The sequence below is a fragment of the Manacus candei genome, unplaced genomic scaffold (genome assembly GCF_025592945.1).
Source record: "Manacus candei isolate 608988 ecotype Guabito, Panama unplaced genomic scaffold, ASM2559294v1 h1tg000003l, whole genome shotgun sequence".
In the NCBI taxonomy this organism is placed as follows: domain Eukaryota; kingdom Metazoa; phylum Chordata; class Aves; order Passeriformes; family Pipridae; genus Manacus; species Manacus candei.
Window position 1 is genome coordinate 20,307,724 of NW_026138051.1, and position 12,863 is coordinate 20,320,586.

General features: G+C 49.4%; 1 protein-coding gene across 15 annotated transcripts in view; it reads right to left on the reverse strand.

Moving 5' to 3' along the window:
* The window catches only part of ARHGEF9 (Cdc42 guanine nucleotide exchange factor 9), a 206,395-nt gene that overhangs the window by 45,685 nt on the left and 147,847 nt on the right, over positions 1 to 12,863 (reverse strand). For all 15 annotated transcript variants that reach the window (XM_051790131.1, XM_051790127.1, XM_051790130.1 and 12 more), the window contains one exon: positions 6,342 to 6,533. In XM_051790131.1, coding sequence (XP_051646091.1) covers positions 6,342 to 6,533 — 192 coding nt within the window. The remainder of the gene's footprint in view (positions 1 to 6,341; positions 6,534 to 12,863) is intronic.

The window sequence follows — 12,863 nt, forward strand, 5'->3', positions numbered from 1 at the left end:
CCACGAGGCCAGGCTGTCCCTGGCAGGACTCCAGTGCCAGCGGTGCCGGCGATGCCCATGAGCCGCCTATGCCGGGACTTGTGCCTGCTCTGGGCTGCCTGCAGGCAGCAGCCTCCCCTCCCACTCTGCTCGGTGACATCCCTCCCTGCCTGATTCCTGAGAACATCTCTCAGCCTTGCAGTTGTCACCGGCTGCGACTCCTGTCCTGACTATTCCCATCCTTCCCTGACTATTCCCATACTTCCCTATTCCCATTGTCCTCACACTGGTTCATCACTTTGCCGGAGTCACGTGTTTGCAGGAGCTGAGGCAGCACATTTCTGCACAGGGAAAATATATAAAAGCACAGGGAAAATACAGGAACATGTGGAGTTCCCAAGTCTTATTCCCTCTATCCAGCCAGTGCCTTTGGATGGGTGGTTTCCAGCACAAGCAGGAAAAGGGAGACTGAAGATTAATACATAACACGCAGTAAGAGGCAGCTAGAAGGCTGCTGCAGAGTTTTTCCACTAAATTTACTTCTGTTACATAAAACAGTGTCATCTTCCTTCTGCTCATCCCGTCAGGTTTGCTCAGAGAAGGGATAGCTGACTGATGAGCAGATGTTGGAGAGTGTTTTGCTCAATGAATACCTAAAAATAGCTGCCAAACTGTCTCTCTTTAAAGTACTTTTCTATGTAGTCCCTGAAGTATAAGCCAAAGTTGGAAGGTATTTGCAGGAGGTTAAGTGCTAAGTTTTCTTCACCCAAAAGTGGATTTAGAGACAGTCAGGAGAGCTGGACCATCCATCCATCCATGCTGCCTGCCTGAGAGCAGGGTGAAGGAGAGAATGAGGAGGTAACAGCCACTGCAGGCTGTAACTTCAAAGGTAGTTCTGATGATATTCCAGTTTCTTTCTTCTCTGAGCTGTTTTGGGGCTGTTTACACTGCCCTGTAAGCATTCCTCAGCTTGGCCCAGTACCATTTGGGCTATAAAACACTGTGCAGGTGAGTGTGGTACTGATATGCACATACCCAGAATAAGCACAAGAGCAAAACTGAAACTGTTTGAACTGAAGAGGCAAACCAGAGCCACGTTTGGTGGCAGGATTCTACAGCACTTACTCAAATACCTGTTACAGCCACCACTGAATGTCGGGCACTGTGATTGCACTAAAATATAGAACAAGTCTTGGAGGAACACAAGCCTGTTCCTCAACAGGGCAACAATCAGCCAGCTCCAAAGCAGAAAAACAAGGTGTGCACAAGCAGGATGCGAAAGACAGCTACAGGCTGCAGAGATATGCAGTACAGACCCAAAGAGCTCTCTGCAGTCTGTTATCCATGGAGGACAGACTGGGCACACCAAGGAAGCAGCTCCTCAGTCCTGGGCCTCTGAAGGAGGGCACCACTGCTGCCAAGCAGGTTTTATGCTGCTTCGCTATGAGGCAGCACAAGAAAGTGCTTTTCATCCATCTCTGAGGATGAGTCAGGCTAAAGGACCCAGACCACGTGGGGACTTGTCTCGTCAGCTCTGCACAGCGGCCCCGGCCTCACATGCTGAGCTGCAACCAGGATGCTCTCTATGCGGCACTCAGAGCTGTCCTGGCACCAAGGCAAGGCTTAGGTGGAATCCAGTTGACGTTATTAAAAAAAAAATTCAAAGTGAAATTACTTGGAAAAGAGCAGAATGCAACACTGGAAGTTGGCTGCCCTTTCCCACCTCCCACCTCCCAGTGGCTTGTAACATGGAGGATTCCTTTGATTTCTCAATTGCCTTGCTGTTCCCATCCAAGCCCTGTCACTTCTGCCTCTAACACCTCCTTAAATTGAGCTGTGTCTTCCTAATTCCTCTGCTGGTCCAAATCCTGCCCATTTCTCAAAGCCTGGCACCCTGCTCTTTCTTCTGCCTCTGGTTCTTCCACCTGCGCTCCCCAAACCAAACCCCCTCCCTGCCTCTCTGCTCCCCCTGAGGCTCCTGTCCTGCCCTGGACAGGCCCTGTGCCCTCCCAGGATCAAACCCCAGGGGCAGCAGGTTTCTTTTCAAGCCCAGAGATGGCCATGCATCCAGAAAATCATGGAATCACAGAACCACTAAGGTTGGAAAAGCCCTCTAGGATCATCAAGTCCAGCACCACCACCTTGTTCACCACTAAAACACGTCCTCAAGTGCCACATCCAGATGTTTGTTTAACATTTCCAGAGATGGTGACTCCACTACTGCCCTGGCCAGTCTGTTCCAAGGCTTTACAGCCCTTTCCATGAAGAAATTTTTCCTAATATCCAACCTAACCCTCCCCTGGCACAGCTTGAGGCCATTTCCTCTCGTCCTGTCACCTGTTACCTGGGAGGAGGATGTGGTGCTTCACAGTACAGGGCTGAGCAGCACTGCCTGACAGTAAGGCTGGCTACTGCTACCCATCCTAAAAACCTAGTTTTCAGTATTTTATTACTTTTCTAAGCATTAAGTGCTAACCCTGACATTCCTATTGCTGGGTGTTTCCTTAAGGCTCAAGTCTTTATTCTTTCTTTTCATGGAATCATCACGGAATCACAGAATGGTTTGGGTTGCAAAGGACCTTAAAGATCATCCAGTCCCACCCGCTGCCATGGGCAGAGACACCTCCTACCAGCCCAGGTTGCTCCAAGCCCCATCCAACCTGGCCTTGGACACTTCCAGGGATGGGGCAGCCACAGCTTCTCTGGGAGCCTGTGCCAGGGCCTCCCTACCCTCACAGGGAAGGATTTCTTCCCAATATCCCATCTAACCCTGCTCCCTGTCAGTTTCTTGCAGGCTCCCTTCAGGTCCTGGAAGGCCCCAGTTAGGTCACTCCAAAGCTTCTCTTCTCCAGGCTGAACAATCCCAATTTTTCCCTTTGGTGATATTTCAGAATAATGATCCATCCACTCCTGATAATGAAATCCAAGCAAAACTCCACATTTTACCCCCAGTACAAATCTCCACAGGAGTGTTTCTCCCAGCAGCAGTTCAGTCCTTCATGCCCTAAGTGAGGGCATAGCACCACCCATGGGGGCAGTGGGGCTTTGCTGGGATGGGCAATTCCCTTCAAGTAGCTGCTTCCCACAGGCCTTGGCTTGCACAGGTTATTTCCACCCTGGTGTTTGCCAGCTCCTGAGCTCCTGGCTTGGCCAGACTCATGCCAGGGGTGTTATGAGTAATAACATGGTGTATAATAATACAGTATGATGCTCCAAAGGGCCATGGCAAACCTCGATGATCAGGACGGTATCTACATTCGATATCGTACTGATGGAAGCCTATTCAACCTAAGGTGACTGAAGGCCCACACCAAGACCTTAAACCATCTTGTCCAGGAGCTGCTTTATGCTGATGATGCCGCCCTTGTCACTCACACAGAAGCAGCTCTGCAGTGTTTAACATCCTGCTTTGCTGAGGCTGCTGAGCTCTTTGGGTTGGAAGTCAGCTTAAAGAAGACATAAGTTCTCTATCAACCGGCACCTCAGGAAGTCTTCCTTCATCCCCACATCACCATTGGCCAATCAGAGCTCAAATCAGTCCAGCAGTTTAATTACCTGGGCAGCCTCATCTCCTCAGATGGTAAGATTGATGGGGAGACAGACAACAGGCTAGCAAAGGCATAGAGAGCTTTTGGAAAACTCCATAAAAGACTATGGCGTAATAAACACTTGAAGAAAAGTGCCAAGATCAGTGTTTACAGAGCCATAGTGTTTTCTACTCTCTTATATGGATCTGAATCATGGGTCATTTACCGCCACCACCTGTGACTCCTCAAACGCTTCCATCAACGCTGTCTCCATACAATCCTAAACATCCACTGGTCAGATGATGTGACCAATCCATCTGTTCTAGAACAGGCAGCAGTCACAAGCATTGAGGCCATGTTGATGAGAACACAGCTGTGCTGGGCAGGGCACGTCTCCAGGATGAAGGACCAACCACCCCCTCCCTAAGATCTTGCTTTATGGTGAACTTGCCACCGGCTGCTGCAAGAGAGGACCCCCAATGAGAAGATACAAGGACTCCCTGAAACATCTCAGCCTCGGCCATATTGATCATCATAACTGGTCTACTCTGGCCTCCAATCGGGAGGTCTGGAGACACACCATCTATAACACTGCTGCTTCCTTTGAGAACACACGCAGGATCACCATCGAAGAGAAAAGACAACGCAGAAAGAACCGTGTCTTGCAGAATATACCAGCTAAGGAGTCTTTCTGTTGTGCCTTTTGCAATCGGACATGCCTATCTCGTATTGGCCTCTTTAGCCACCAGCGTGCTTGTAACAAACGTGGGTAGAGCCTTCCCAAATCTTCGTTCGCGAAGCCCGGCCATGATGAGGTATTGGAAATACATTGTGAAGCAGAAGAGAGAAATGGAAGGGCTCTTAATCACTGTTCTCAGTAACAACCACATATCCTAAAGTGCCTCCCTGGTATTAGGATTTGTTATTCATTACAGCTCAGTAACAAGACTATGACCACACACTGCTAAACTCAGCACTAAATCAGGCTCAAGCTTTGCCACCCAGCCAGAGCCCCTCTGCCACCCCCTCCAGTGCCTCACATTGCTGCCGTTCCGCCTGACACCCTAAAACAAGGAGCCAAGGGAAGCAGGGAATTTGCCACTGTCAGAGCACTCGTGCAGCTCGTGGGGGTTTGTGCTCTTCCTGAGGCACAAATCACACCTCTGTTATCCATCAGGGGCACTGGGAGCTCCAGCCAGCCACTCTCTCCATCTCCAGTCATGCTGTGCCCAAATGCCCAAGCCTTCTCCAGGCAGAGAGATTGCTCTGATTAAACTGAGCACAATGAGCCTCTCTCCAGCAAGGCACAGCCCATCATTTCACAGATGAGAATGCCTATCTCAGTCCTCCTCCTTCCTCAGCAGAAGCAGCTGAATCATTTCCTGGTGCTCTACCTGGAGGTAAGATTTATCCCCTCAATACCATTTTGTATCACACAGAGCAAAGAAAGAGCTTTCCAGATCTCTCTCCTATCTGGGACATAGCATTAGGTGCAGTAAATCTGTGTCACCCCATGGATGTCAATGCAGCTGTATCTGGCTGTACCTCCTGAGAATCCCACTTGGCAGAAGCACAGTGACATGGCTGGAGGTGCAAGTTAAGGTTTATTTAATTTTTCAATGGAAAAGTGCAAATGCAGAAAAAGAAACAGTATGTGGAAAAGTGCCTGCAGTTCTTCCCTTCTCCAATGCAAAGCTCTCTGACCGAAATAGCACAGTGAAATTAAGCTCATTTGTTTGCAAATTGAAATCCCAAGACTCTTCCATATTTGAAAAGCGTCATAGATGCTTTTTGGATGGCTGCTCTGCCTCGTCAAGAGACAAGCAGCAAGTAGGAAGGGAGGAAGACATTCTTCTAAGCAGAATCCGCAAGGGGCTTCACCACATTGACTGGGCACAGGCTCACTAAATCTTAAACATTCCAAGGGATGAGCTGAAAGGCATCCATGGGCTTTGATTTCAGTGCTAGCAAACTTCTGCCTCTCAGAGATAAGTACATGCTCTACATAAAATGCCCAAGCTGTCCTGCTGCCCTCTCCAGTGCAACTGTGCACTCCTCTTCCTACACGCTCTGCACGCCAGGCTCAGCTCAGGGGACTAATCCTGTGTGTAAGGGGTTGTAGAGGTTAATTGTAACATCATGAAGAAGAATCAAATTGGGGATGAGTGGGGTCAGTCACTAAGGTCCATTTGTTTGCTGGTTTCCTTCCACTGTATAAACCTAGTGTACTTCATTTCTCACGGTGCAAACATTTTTCCATCAGTCTCACCATAAGCAAAGGTAACTGGGGCCATCCTGAGCCAGGGGAAATTGTGAACCGGATATGAAAGGCACAGATGACACGGGTAACTGATTGGTTTAATTACAACCTCATTTCCTCAATCACAAGTTCAAAAGTAGATGGCACTGGGTTTTAATTAAGAGGACTGTTTGAAGGTTCTCAACCTCATCATGCTTCAGTCAAAGAGGTATGGAATAAAGGGCCGGAAATTGTACTTTTAGTTAATACAAACTGAAGGAATTATAAGATCCAGCAGAAAATTCTCAGAACTATCAATACTTATCAACAGATGCTGCTCCTCTATAGACACACCACTCAAACACACTGTGGTTTTTTCACAAATAACTCATGGACAAACCTCTCCTGACAGCCCACTGTGTCCTGCTGAGTTCCCAGGGTCACAGCCCATGGACAAACCTCAGCATATGGACAAACCCTCAACCCATAGACAAACCCTCAGCTCTAGACAGCCCACCATGTCCTGCTGAGCCCCAGGGTCACAGGCCATGGACAAACCCTCCCTGTGGACAGCCCCCAGGGTCCCAGCCCCGTACCTCGCAGATGTCCTTGAGGTGTTTGATGTAGTGGCGCTCGGTGCTCATGATCTCGTTGATGACGTTGGCTCTCATCTGGTCGCGGTTCTGCACGGTCCTGCCCAGGCACAGGCAGTCGGCGCTGGGATCCAAGTGGCCGTTCTGCACATCGCTGGTCCCCTCCTCTACCCCATCCTCCTGGTTTACCCACAGCTGTGAGGAGCAGAGGGGAGAGCAAAGGGCTTATTCACAGCAGCATCAGGAGCCAACGAGTCAGGATTGCCTGGTTTTTGGGAGATCCACTCCCTCCTCACACCCACAGCGGTCACCGGGGTGTCCACATGGCTCACAGTCCACACAGTCCACTTCTGTGGTTGCCCAAAGGTTGCCCACACACTGCCCAGCTCTGCCCATAAGTGAGGAGTTGCAAGTGTTGTCTGTTTTGATCCCAAATACAAAATAATCATGTGAAAGGGTGACTGAGTCCTGGATGCTACCAAGTGCTCCGAACCATGGACAAGTGTAAAACAGACCAGTCTAAGGAGAATTGCAGGTACTGGTGCAAAGCACTGCTGTGCCAGTTCCTGCCCACCTCCAGCTGGGGTCTGTCTGAACAGGAAGATCCTCTGGAAGGAGGGATAAGCCCTTTCCAGGTGACTGATTTAAGGTCAAGATGTGCCTGGTTCAGAGATGTGAATGAATGCGCACATGGGCACTGGGCTGTGTTCCTGGGGTTTCTGTAACAGCCCAGGCCAGAGTTTGTGAGTGAGCATTGATTTCATTTCACAGCAGATTTCCTCATCAGTTCACATGAACAGCCTTTCTGACTCAGGCAAATCCCCCATCTCAGCATCCCGAGATTGCGATCCCCAACCCACAGGGACAGCACTGAGTAAGTCTCCTAAAACCTGGGGGCTGAGGGCAGCTCGGAATGGGGTGACAAGCACTGAGCACTGAATACTCTACACTGGAATAATTACAAAAAGCAATGAAAAAGTACCACTCTGTTTTCAGCACACTGAAGTTTCTTTCCATCATCAAAAACCTACACTGAAATTGCAAACTAAAAGATTACACTCTCTCTAATCTGTGTCTGAACAAGCCTGCGCTCTGCACGCAACATACGGATCAAGGGCCTCCTTCTGTCACCTTTTCCCCCAAATAAAACCTGCCTAAAATAACTCTGATTGACTCAAATTGGGCTCAGGGTAGTTTGTAAACAAGCATTAAATAACGCTTAAAACTGACAGAAACATCCCCATCTTACACAGATCACCTCAGCTATGATGGAAATCAAGCAACTTCTCTCCTTAGCATTTAAAGCCCAAATACTGAGGACTTTCAGACCTAAAAATTCATGTACCTGTGAGCAGTGGAAGAGTCCACACACATAGCACATGGGGAACTAACGGCATCATTAATCCGATCTTCAGGCTTCCCTTCAGTGGTAATAGTTTTTCATACATTCCTATTATTCAGCTTATATTAGGCTTTAAACAGATAGTAAAGGGCAGTGTTCCTGTAAATTAGTGAAGTAAAAACCCCCAAACTTGCTTGTGCTCCTTCCCTGCTTTCCCAACCAACATCGTGTTCCGCTAAACCACCTCCTGCAGCTCCCACATTTTGCCATCCTACTGTGAGTTCTAAAGGCCATAAAACCCCCAAACCCATCTCTTCTCCAGCAGAATGTTACTGCTGCTGCAAACTTGGGGGATAAAACAACCCCAAAGCAATAAAAAGCCAAACTTGTCGCCCTGCTCCCAAGTGTGCCCAGTGTCTGGAGCTGTCAGGGACTGGACAGGAGGGTGTAGGGCAGCAGTGCCCATTTAAATACCAAGATGCCTCTTCCCTGGGCCACCAGCCCTACCTTGAGCTGCTGCCCCTGGGCTGTGCTCAAGTAGTGCCAGGTACATCCCAGGGCAGCCCATGTGCCCGAGTGAGCCAGTGGCAGAGCTGGGATGGATCCAGCATCCTGCCTGCTCTGCCCACGCGGAGCCCTGCCTGTCACCCCCCGCCTTGCCCTGGCATGTGGAACCTCCTTTGGCACATCAGGAGACCGGAGGGATATGTCAAAGCCTTCACAGAGGCCAAACCAGGGCTGGAGCTGAGGGAGAGAGCAGGTCAGTGACCCCAGCCAGGCCCAGCTGTGCCAGTTTGGAGACACGGAACCCCTGGGAGCTGCAGCACCCCTGGGAGCAGCTCTGTGGGCCTTTCCCCAGGACCTTCCCTCAGGATAGGCTTCTCCATCGTGGCATCTGCTGCAAAGACAGACTAGCTCCTGCTGTCTCCCAGTTATGGAGCTACACATAGATCTCTGAAAGGGGTTTTGTACAATTTCTATCAGCACTGGAAGGTCTGGCTGAGCCACTGAAAGGGAAGGCAGGGATCTAATCCCACTGAAATATAGGGGGATCCAGCATGGAAAACCTCTCCTGGCACACTGAAACAAATGTCAGAAACATGTCTCTTGTTCAGAGAAACAACCCAAAAGCTGGTTAGGAAACATGGCTCTTCCCAGCAACCCCTCTCTGCTCTGGAAGAGGTTTTGGGTACACCGAGGCAGAGCAACACTCTCTGTGTGGGTTATGCTGAAAAATAAATGCCCAAGTGCTGCTGCTGAGTTCTGGCCACGTTGATGTAAGTGACCTCAGGGGACAACCTACTGGTATCAGTGACACCTACTGCTCTGCTGAGAAAACCTGGGGGCACCCTCAGAAGGGAAAATGGGACCTGGAAGGACAGAATGCCATGGGATGCCATGAGGGGTATGTCCTCATGGCACTTCACTGGCATTCCAAACCAAACAAATGTTGAAAATCAAGCAGGACTAATGTGGGTATTAATTCCTCTTGGTTGAAGTTTAAAATAACTTCCCACCCTACCCTCCTGCTCCTATGAAAAGGAATTTTGCAGCTTTCCCAAACCCAACTGGAACAGCCTGTCACCAAGTTTTACGACACTGCTGCCAGTCTGGCAACAGAGCACACTTCTAAAGCTCTACTTCCTCAAGTCAGGTGAGCATGAGAAAAAATTCAATTTTTATTTAAAACATAAAGGAGGAAAGATCTAATCATAACAACTATGTGCATGTAAGCTTGAATCATGAATCCTAAGACTTTGAAACTCCAAGGTAAACAGCAAGCTTGCAAACTTCCATGATTTCTCAGATTCTGTCTGCCTTTTGTGAACGGCAGGAACACTCCCTCCTTCCTCATTTGGGAACCTCAGGAGTCCTGATTTTTTCCTTAATGAAATTTTTGCTCCTTCCTGCCTGGATTCATGTTCCCAAAAGGACAGAAACCACAGTTCTAGTCTAGACGACTTCTGCCTTAGATTAAAAACAAATGCAACAGTTTTATTGGGCCCAGAGGAAGCTGAGGGTGCCTCCCACCCTATGCCCTGCAGTCTCAGCTGCTGGAAGGATGAATCCCACTGTGCTGCTCAAACACTCCTGCTTTCTGCCTTAGCCTCTAAAGCTCTCTGAAATTCCAGCCTGGGTCATTCTTCCAGGGCATCATTTGAAGTCTGGACCATGACTCACAAAAGCTGAGGCACACTGGCAGCTCTGCCACTGACCTTGGGCCAGTCACTGAAACTAGAGGAGGCTTTCCCCACCTAAAACCAGGGATAATCACAGACAAACTCAGGCAGACATTAAATATGGACTTAAATGCATCTTGTGGGCTCCCCAAGCTCTTGTACTTATCCATGAGCATCAACCTGGTTAGAGAGACCTGGGGTCTGATACTGGTTTCACACCTCCAGCCTTCAAATCCTGGGGAGAAGCTGGGACATGCAGGGATATGAGGAGGTGGCACTTAAAGAGTTAACTGTGTCCTGTGTCCCAGAGCCACCACCCCAAGCTGGATCCTCTCTGCTTCACTGACCCGCTTGCTCTGACCGAAGCGCTGCAGGCGACAGCTGGGTGGAACAGCAAACGGGGGTGACGCTGGCTTTGCCCAGAAACTTATTAAATGTCATATTTAGTTGATTTAGAAAGCGCTGCAGCATTCCTATTTTAGCCCAGTAAGCTCCTGTAAGGAGGGTGTTCACTATGTTTCAGACACATGTGACTCTCCCAAAAATGCTCTCCTGCCTGAAATGCCAGACCTCCTTCCTGTGGAGAACAGCTGAGATCCCACTGATGGGAAAAGGTCCATCTCCTCCCCATCTTTCCAATGTGCACAGGACACAAACACACAGATGTACCCTCTTCCCAGTGCAAATACCCCTATTTTTTATAAAAGAAACTTCATAACTCTAGTTTTCTCCCAGTTTCACACCATCTCCCCAGCCTTTCCAGCTCAGGATGGGTGGCTGCCACTCCTGGGAAGCTCCTGTGGGGCTTTCCACGGAGCAGAGATGGGATGTCAGTTCCCTGGCAGCTCGTCAGTTCTGCTGCTCACTTGGATTTCAAGAAGCCTCTCCAGGCTCCTGTCCTGTCCTCCTCAGCACTCCAGGGCTGTGGCTTGGCACAGACCAGGGGTTAGGACACTAGACTAAATTACTGCATCCACTGCCACTGGGTTTTTAAGAATAACAACAGCTGTTCACCAACCATCAACAACCCTACAACAATAAATCAGCCTTCAGTGTCCCTTTAAGACATCCCGGGCTGTGAAATAACACAGCACTGTGTGGGTTCCCCCCATGCCATGAAAAACGCTTGGCATCAAAACAACGAAGTCTGCCCCAAGAGCCATTTCAAACGCTTTGTGTCAAGAATTAATTAAAAGAAACCTACAAAAACTACAGAGGGAAATAATTCAAGTTGCATAATGCTCATCCTATGTGATGTTTCCCATTGAAAGGCCACAGTACACGTGGAGAGGAACGGGCTTATCATGAGGTTCCCAGTCCTATTTCAAAATTCAACCCTAATTGGGAAGTCATGACCAGCTCCTGTGTAATGGAATAACTTGCAGAGGCAGATGGAAGGAAAACAGTGAAATAAAAAAGCCCCTTTTTCCTAAGGACCAGTTCTGGGAGCCAGGGAGAGCTGATCATTGCATTGTGCTAGTTTATGCTCTGTGTGATTGATATCCTAAAAAGGGAAAAAAGGAAGACCCAGGGAGCTACAGGCCAGTCAGGCTCACCTCGGTGCCCAGCAAAATCATGGAGCAGATCCTCTTGGAAAACATGCTAAGGCACATGGAAAACAAGAAGGTGACTCATGAGAGTCAACGTGGCTGCACTGAGGGAAAATTGTGCCTGGCAAATTTAGTGATCTTTGACAAGGTGGTTACAGACCTGAGAGCCCCTTCCAGGGCCTGAAGGGGCTTCAGGAGAGCTGGAGAGGGATCTGGGACAAGGGCCTGGAGGGACAGCACAAGGGGGAATGGCTTCCCACTGCCAGAGGGCAGGGTTAGATGGGATATTGGGAAGGATTTTTTCCCTGTGAGGGTGGGGAGGCCCTGGCCCAGAGAAGCTGTGGCTGCCCCATCCCTGGAAGTGTCCAAGGCCAGGTTGGATGGGGCTTGGAGCAACCTGGGCTAGTGAGAGGTGGCCCTGCCCATGGCAGGAGGTGGGACTGGATGATCTTTAAGGTCCCTTCCAACCCAAACCATTCTGTGATTCTATGATATAAAATTCTATAAATCTGATTCATCAATTTGCAGCTATACCCAATGGTGCATAAATTCACCCAAGGGCACTGGTCCAGCATGAGCTGACCTGCAATTATTGCATATTGAACCTGCTGAGTGCATGCACTATATGTAGAGGACATTTTACTTGAATAGGTACTGAGGACTGATCATCTCATGCTAATCAGAAACCACAATAAAACAAACATTTTACCAGCCATCTGGATTATTAATCTCCATTCAGTGGATACTCACAAGGACAAAACTAGCAGATAATGTGCCATTCCGGATCCCAGCTCACAATTAAATAACGCGGCAGATTAATGACACATGGAGATCTTTCCAGAGAGCTGTTGCCATTCCAGGGAATCTGCTCACCAGTGATTTTATAACCAGCACCAGTGTGAGCAGCCCAGCCTTCACCAACACCTGGTACCGACAGTGGATTACAGTGTCACTGGCCCTACAACTGCTCAGCAGTGTCAGAGGCTCCAATACCCTCCAGGAATCTGCTGCACCACAGGACTATTTCCCACCTGGCCACGCTGCCCTGCTCGGCAGGATTTGCCCCTTTCCCTCCCCCCCTTGAGCTGGTTGTCGCTGGTGCTGTGCCTTGTTTGCAGCCACAGGCCCTGTGTCACATTCCTGCTCCGCTGGACTGACACTGGATTAAGAAGATCGCTTACTTATTTGCAATCAAGGAGGGCTCATGGTGCAGAGCTTTGCATAAGTAAAGCATCATCAGTCTCCTGGTGTCACTCCAGTGGTCCAGGCACAGCCTCTCCCTGCCCTCAGGAGGGAGCACAGCCTGGCCTGGGCTCTGCAGAGGTGTTTCCCCTTCCCTGCCTCCAGAGAGGAGTGAGGACCTGAGTGTCCTCCCCTGGCCAGCCCTAGCCCCCTGCCCTGCTGCAGGACTGTGGGTGGGATGCTGTTTGCTGGGAAACTAGCCCACCTCCCT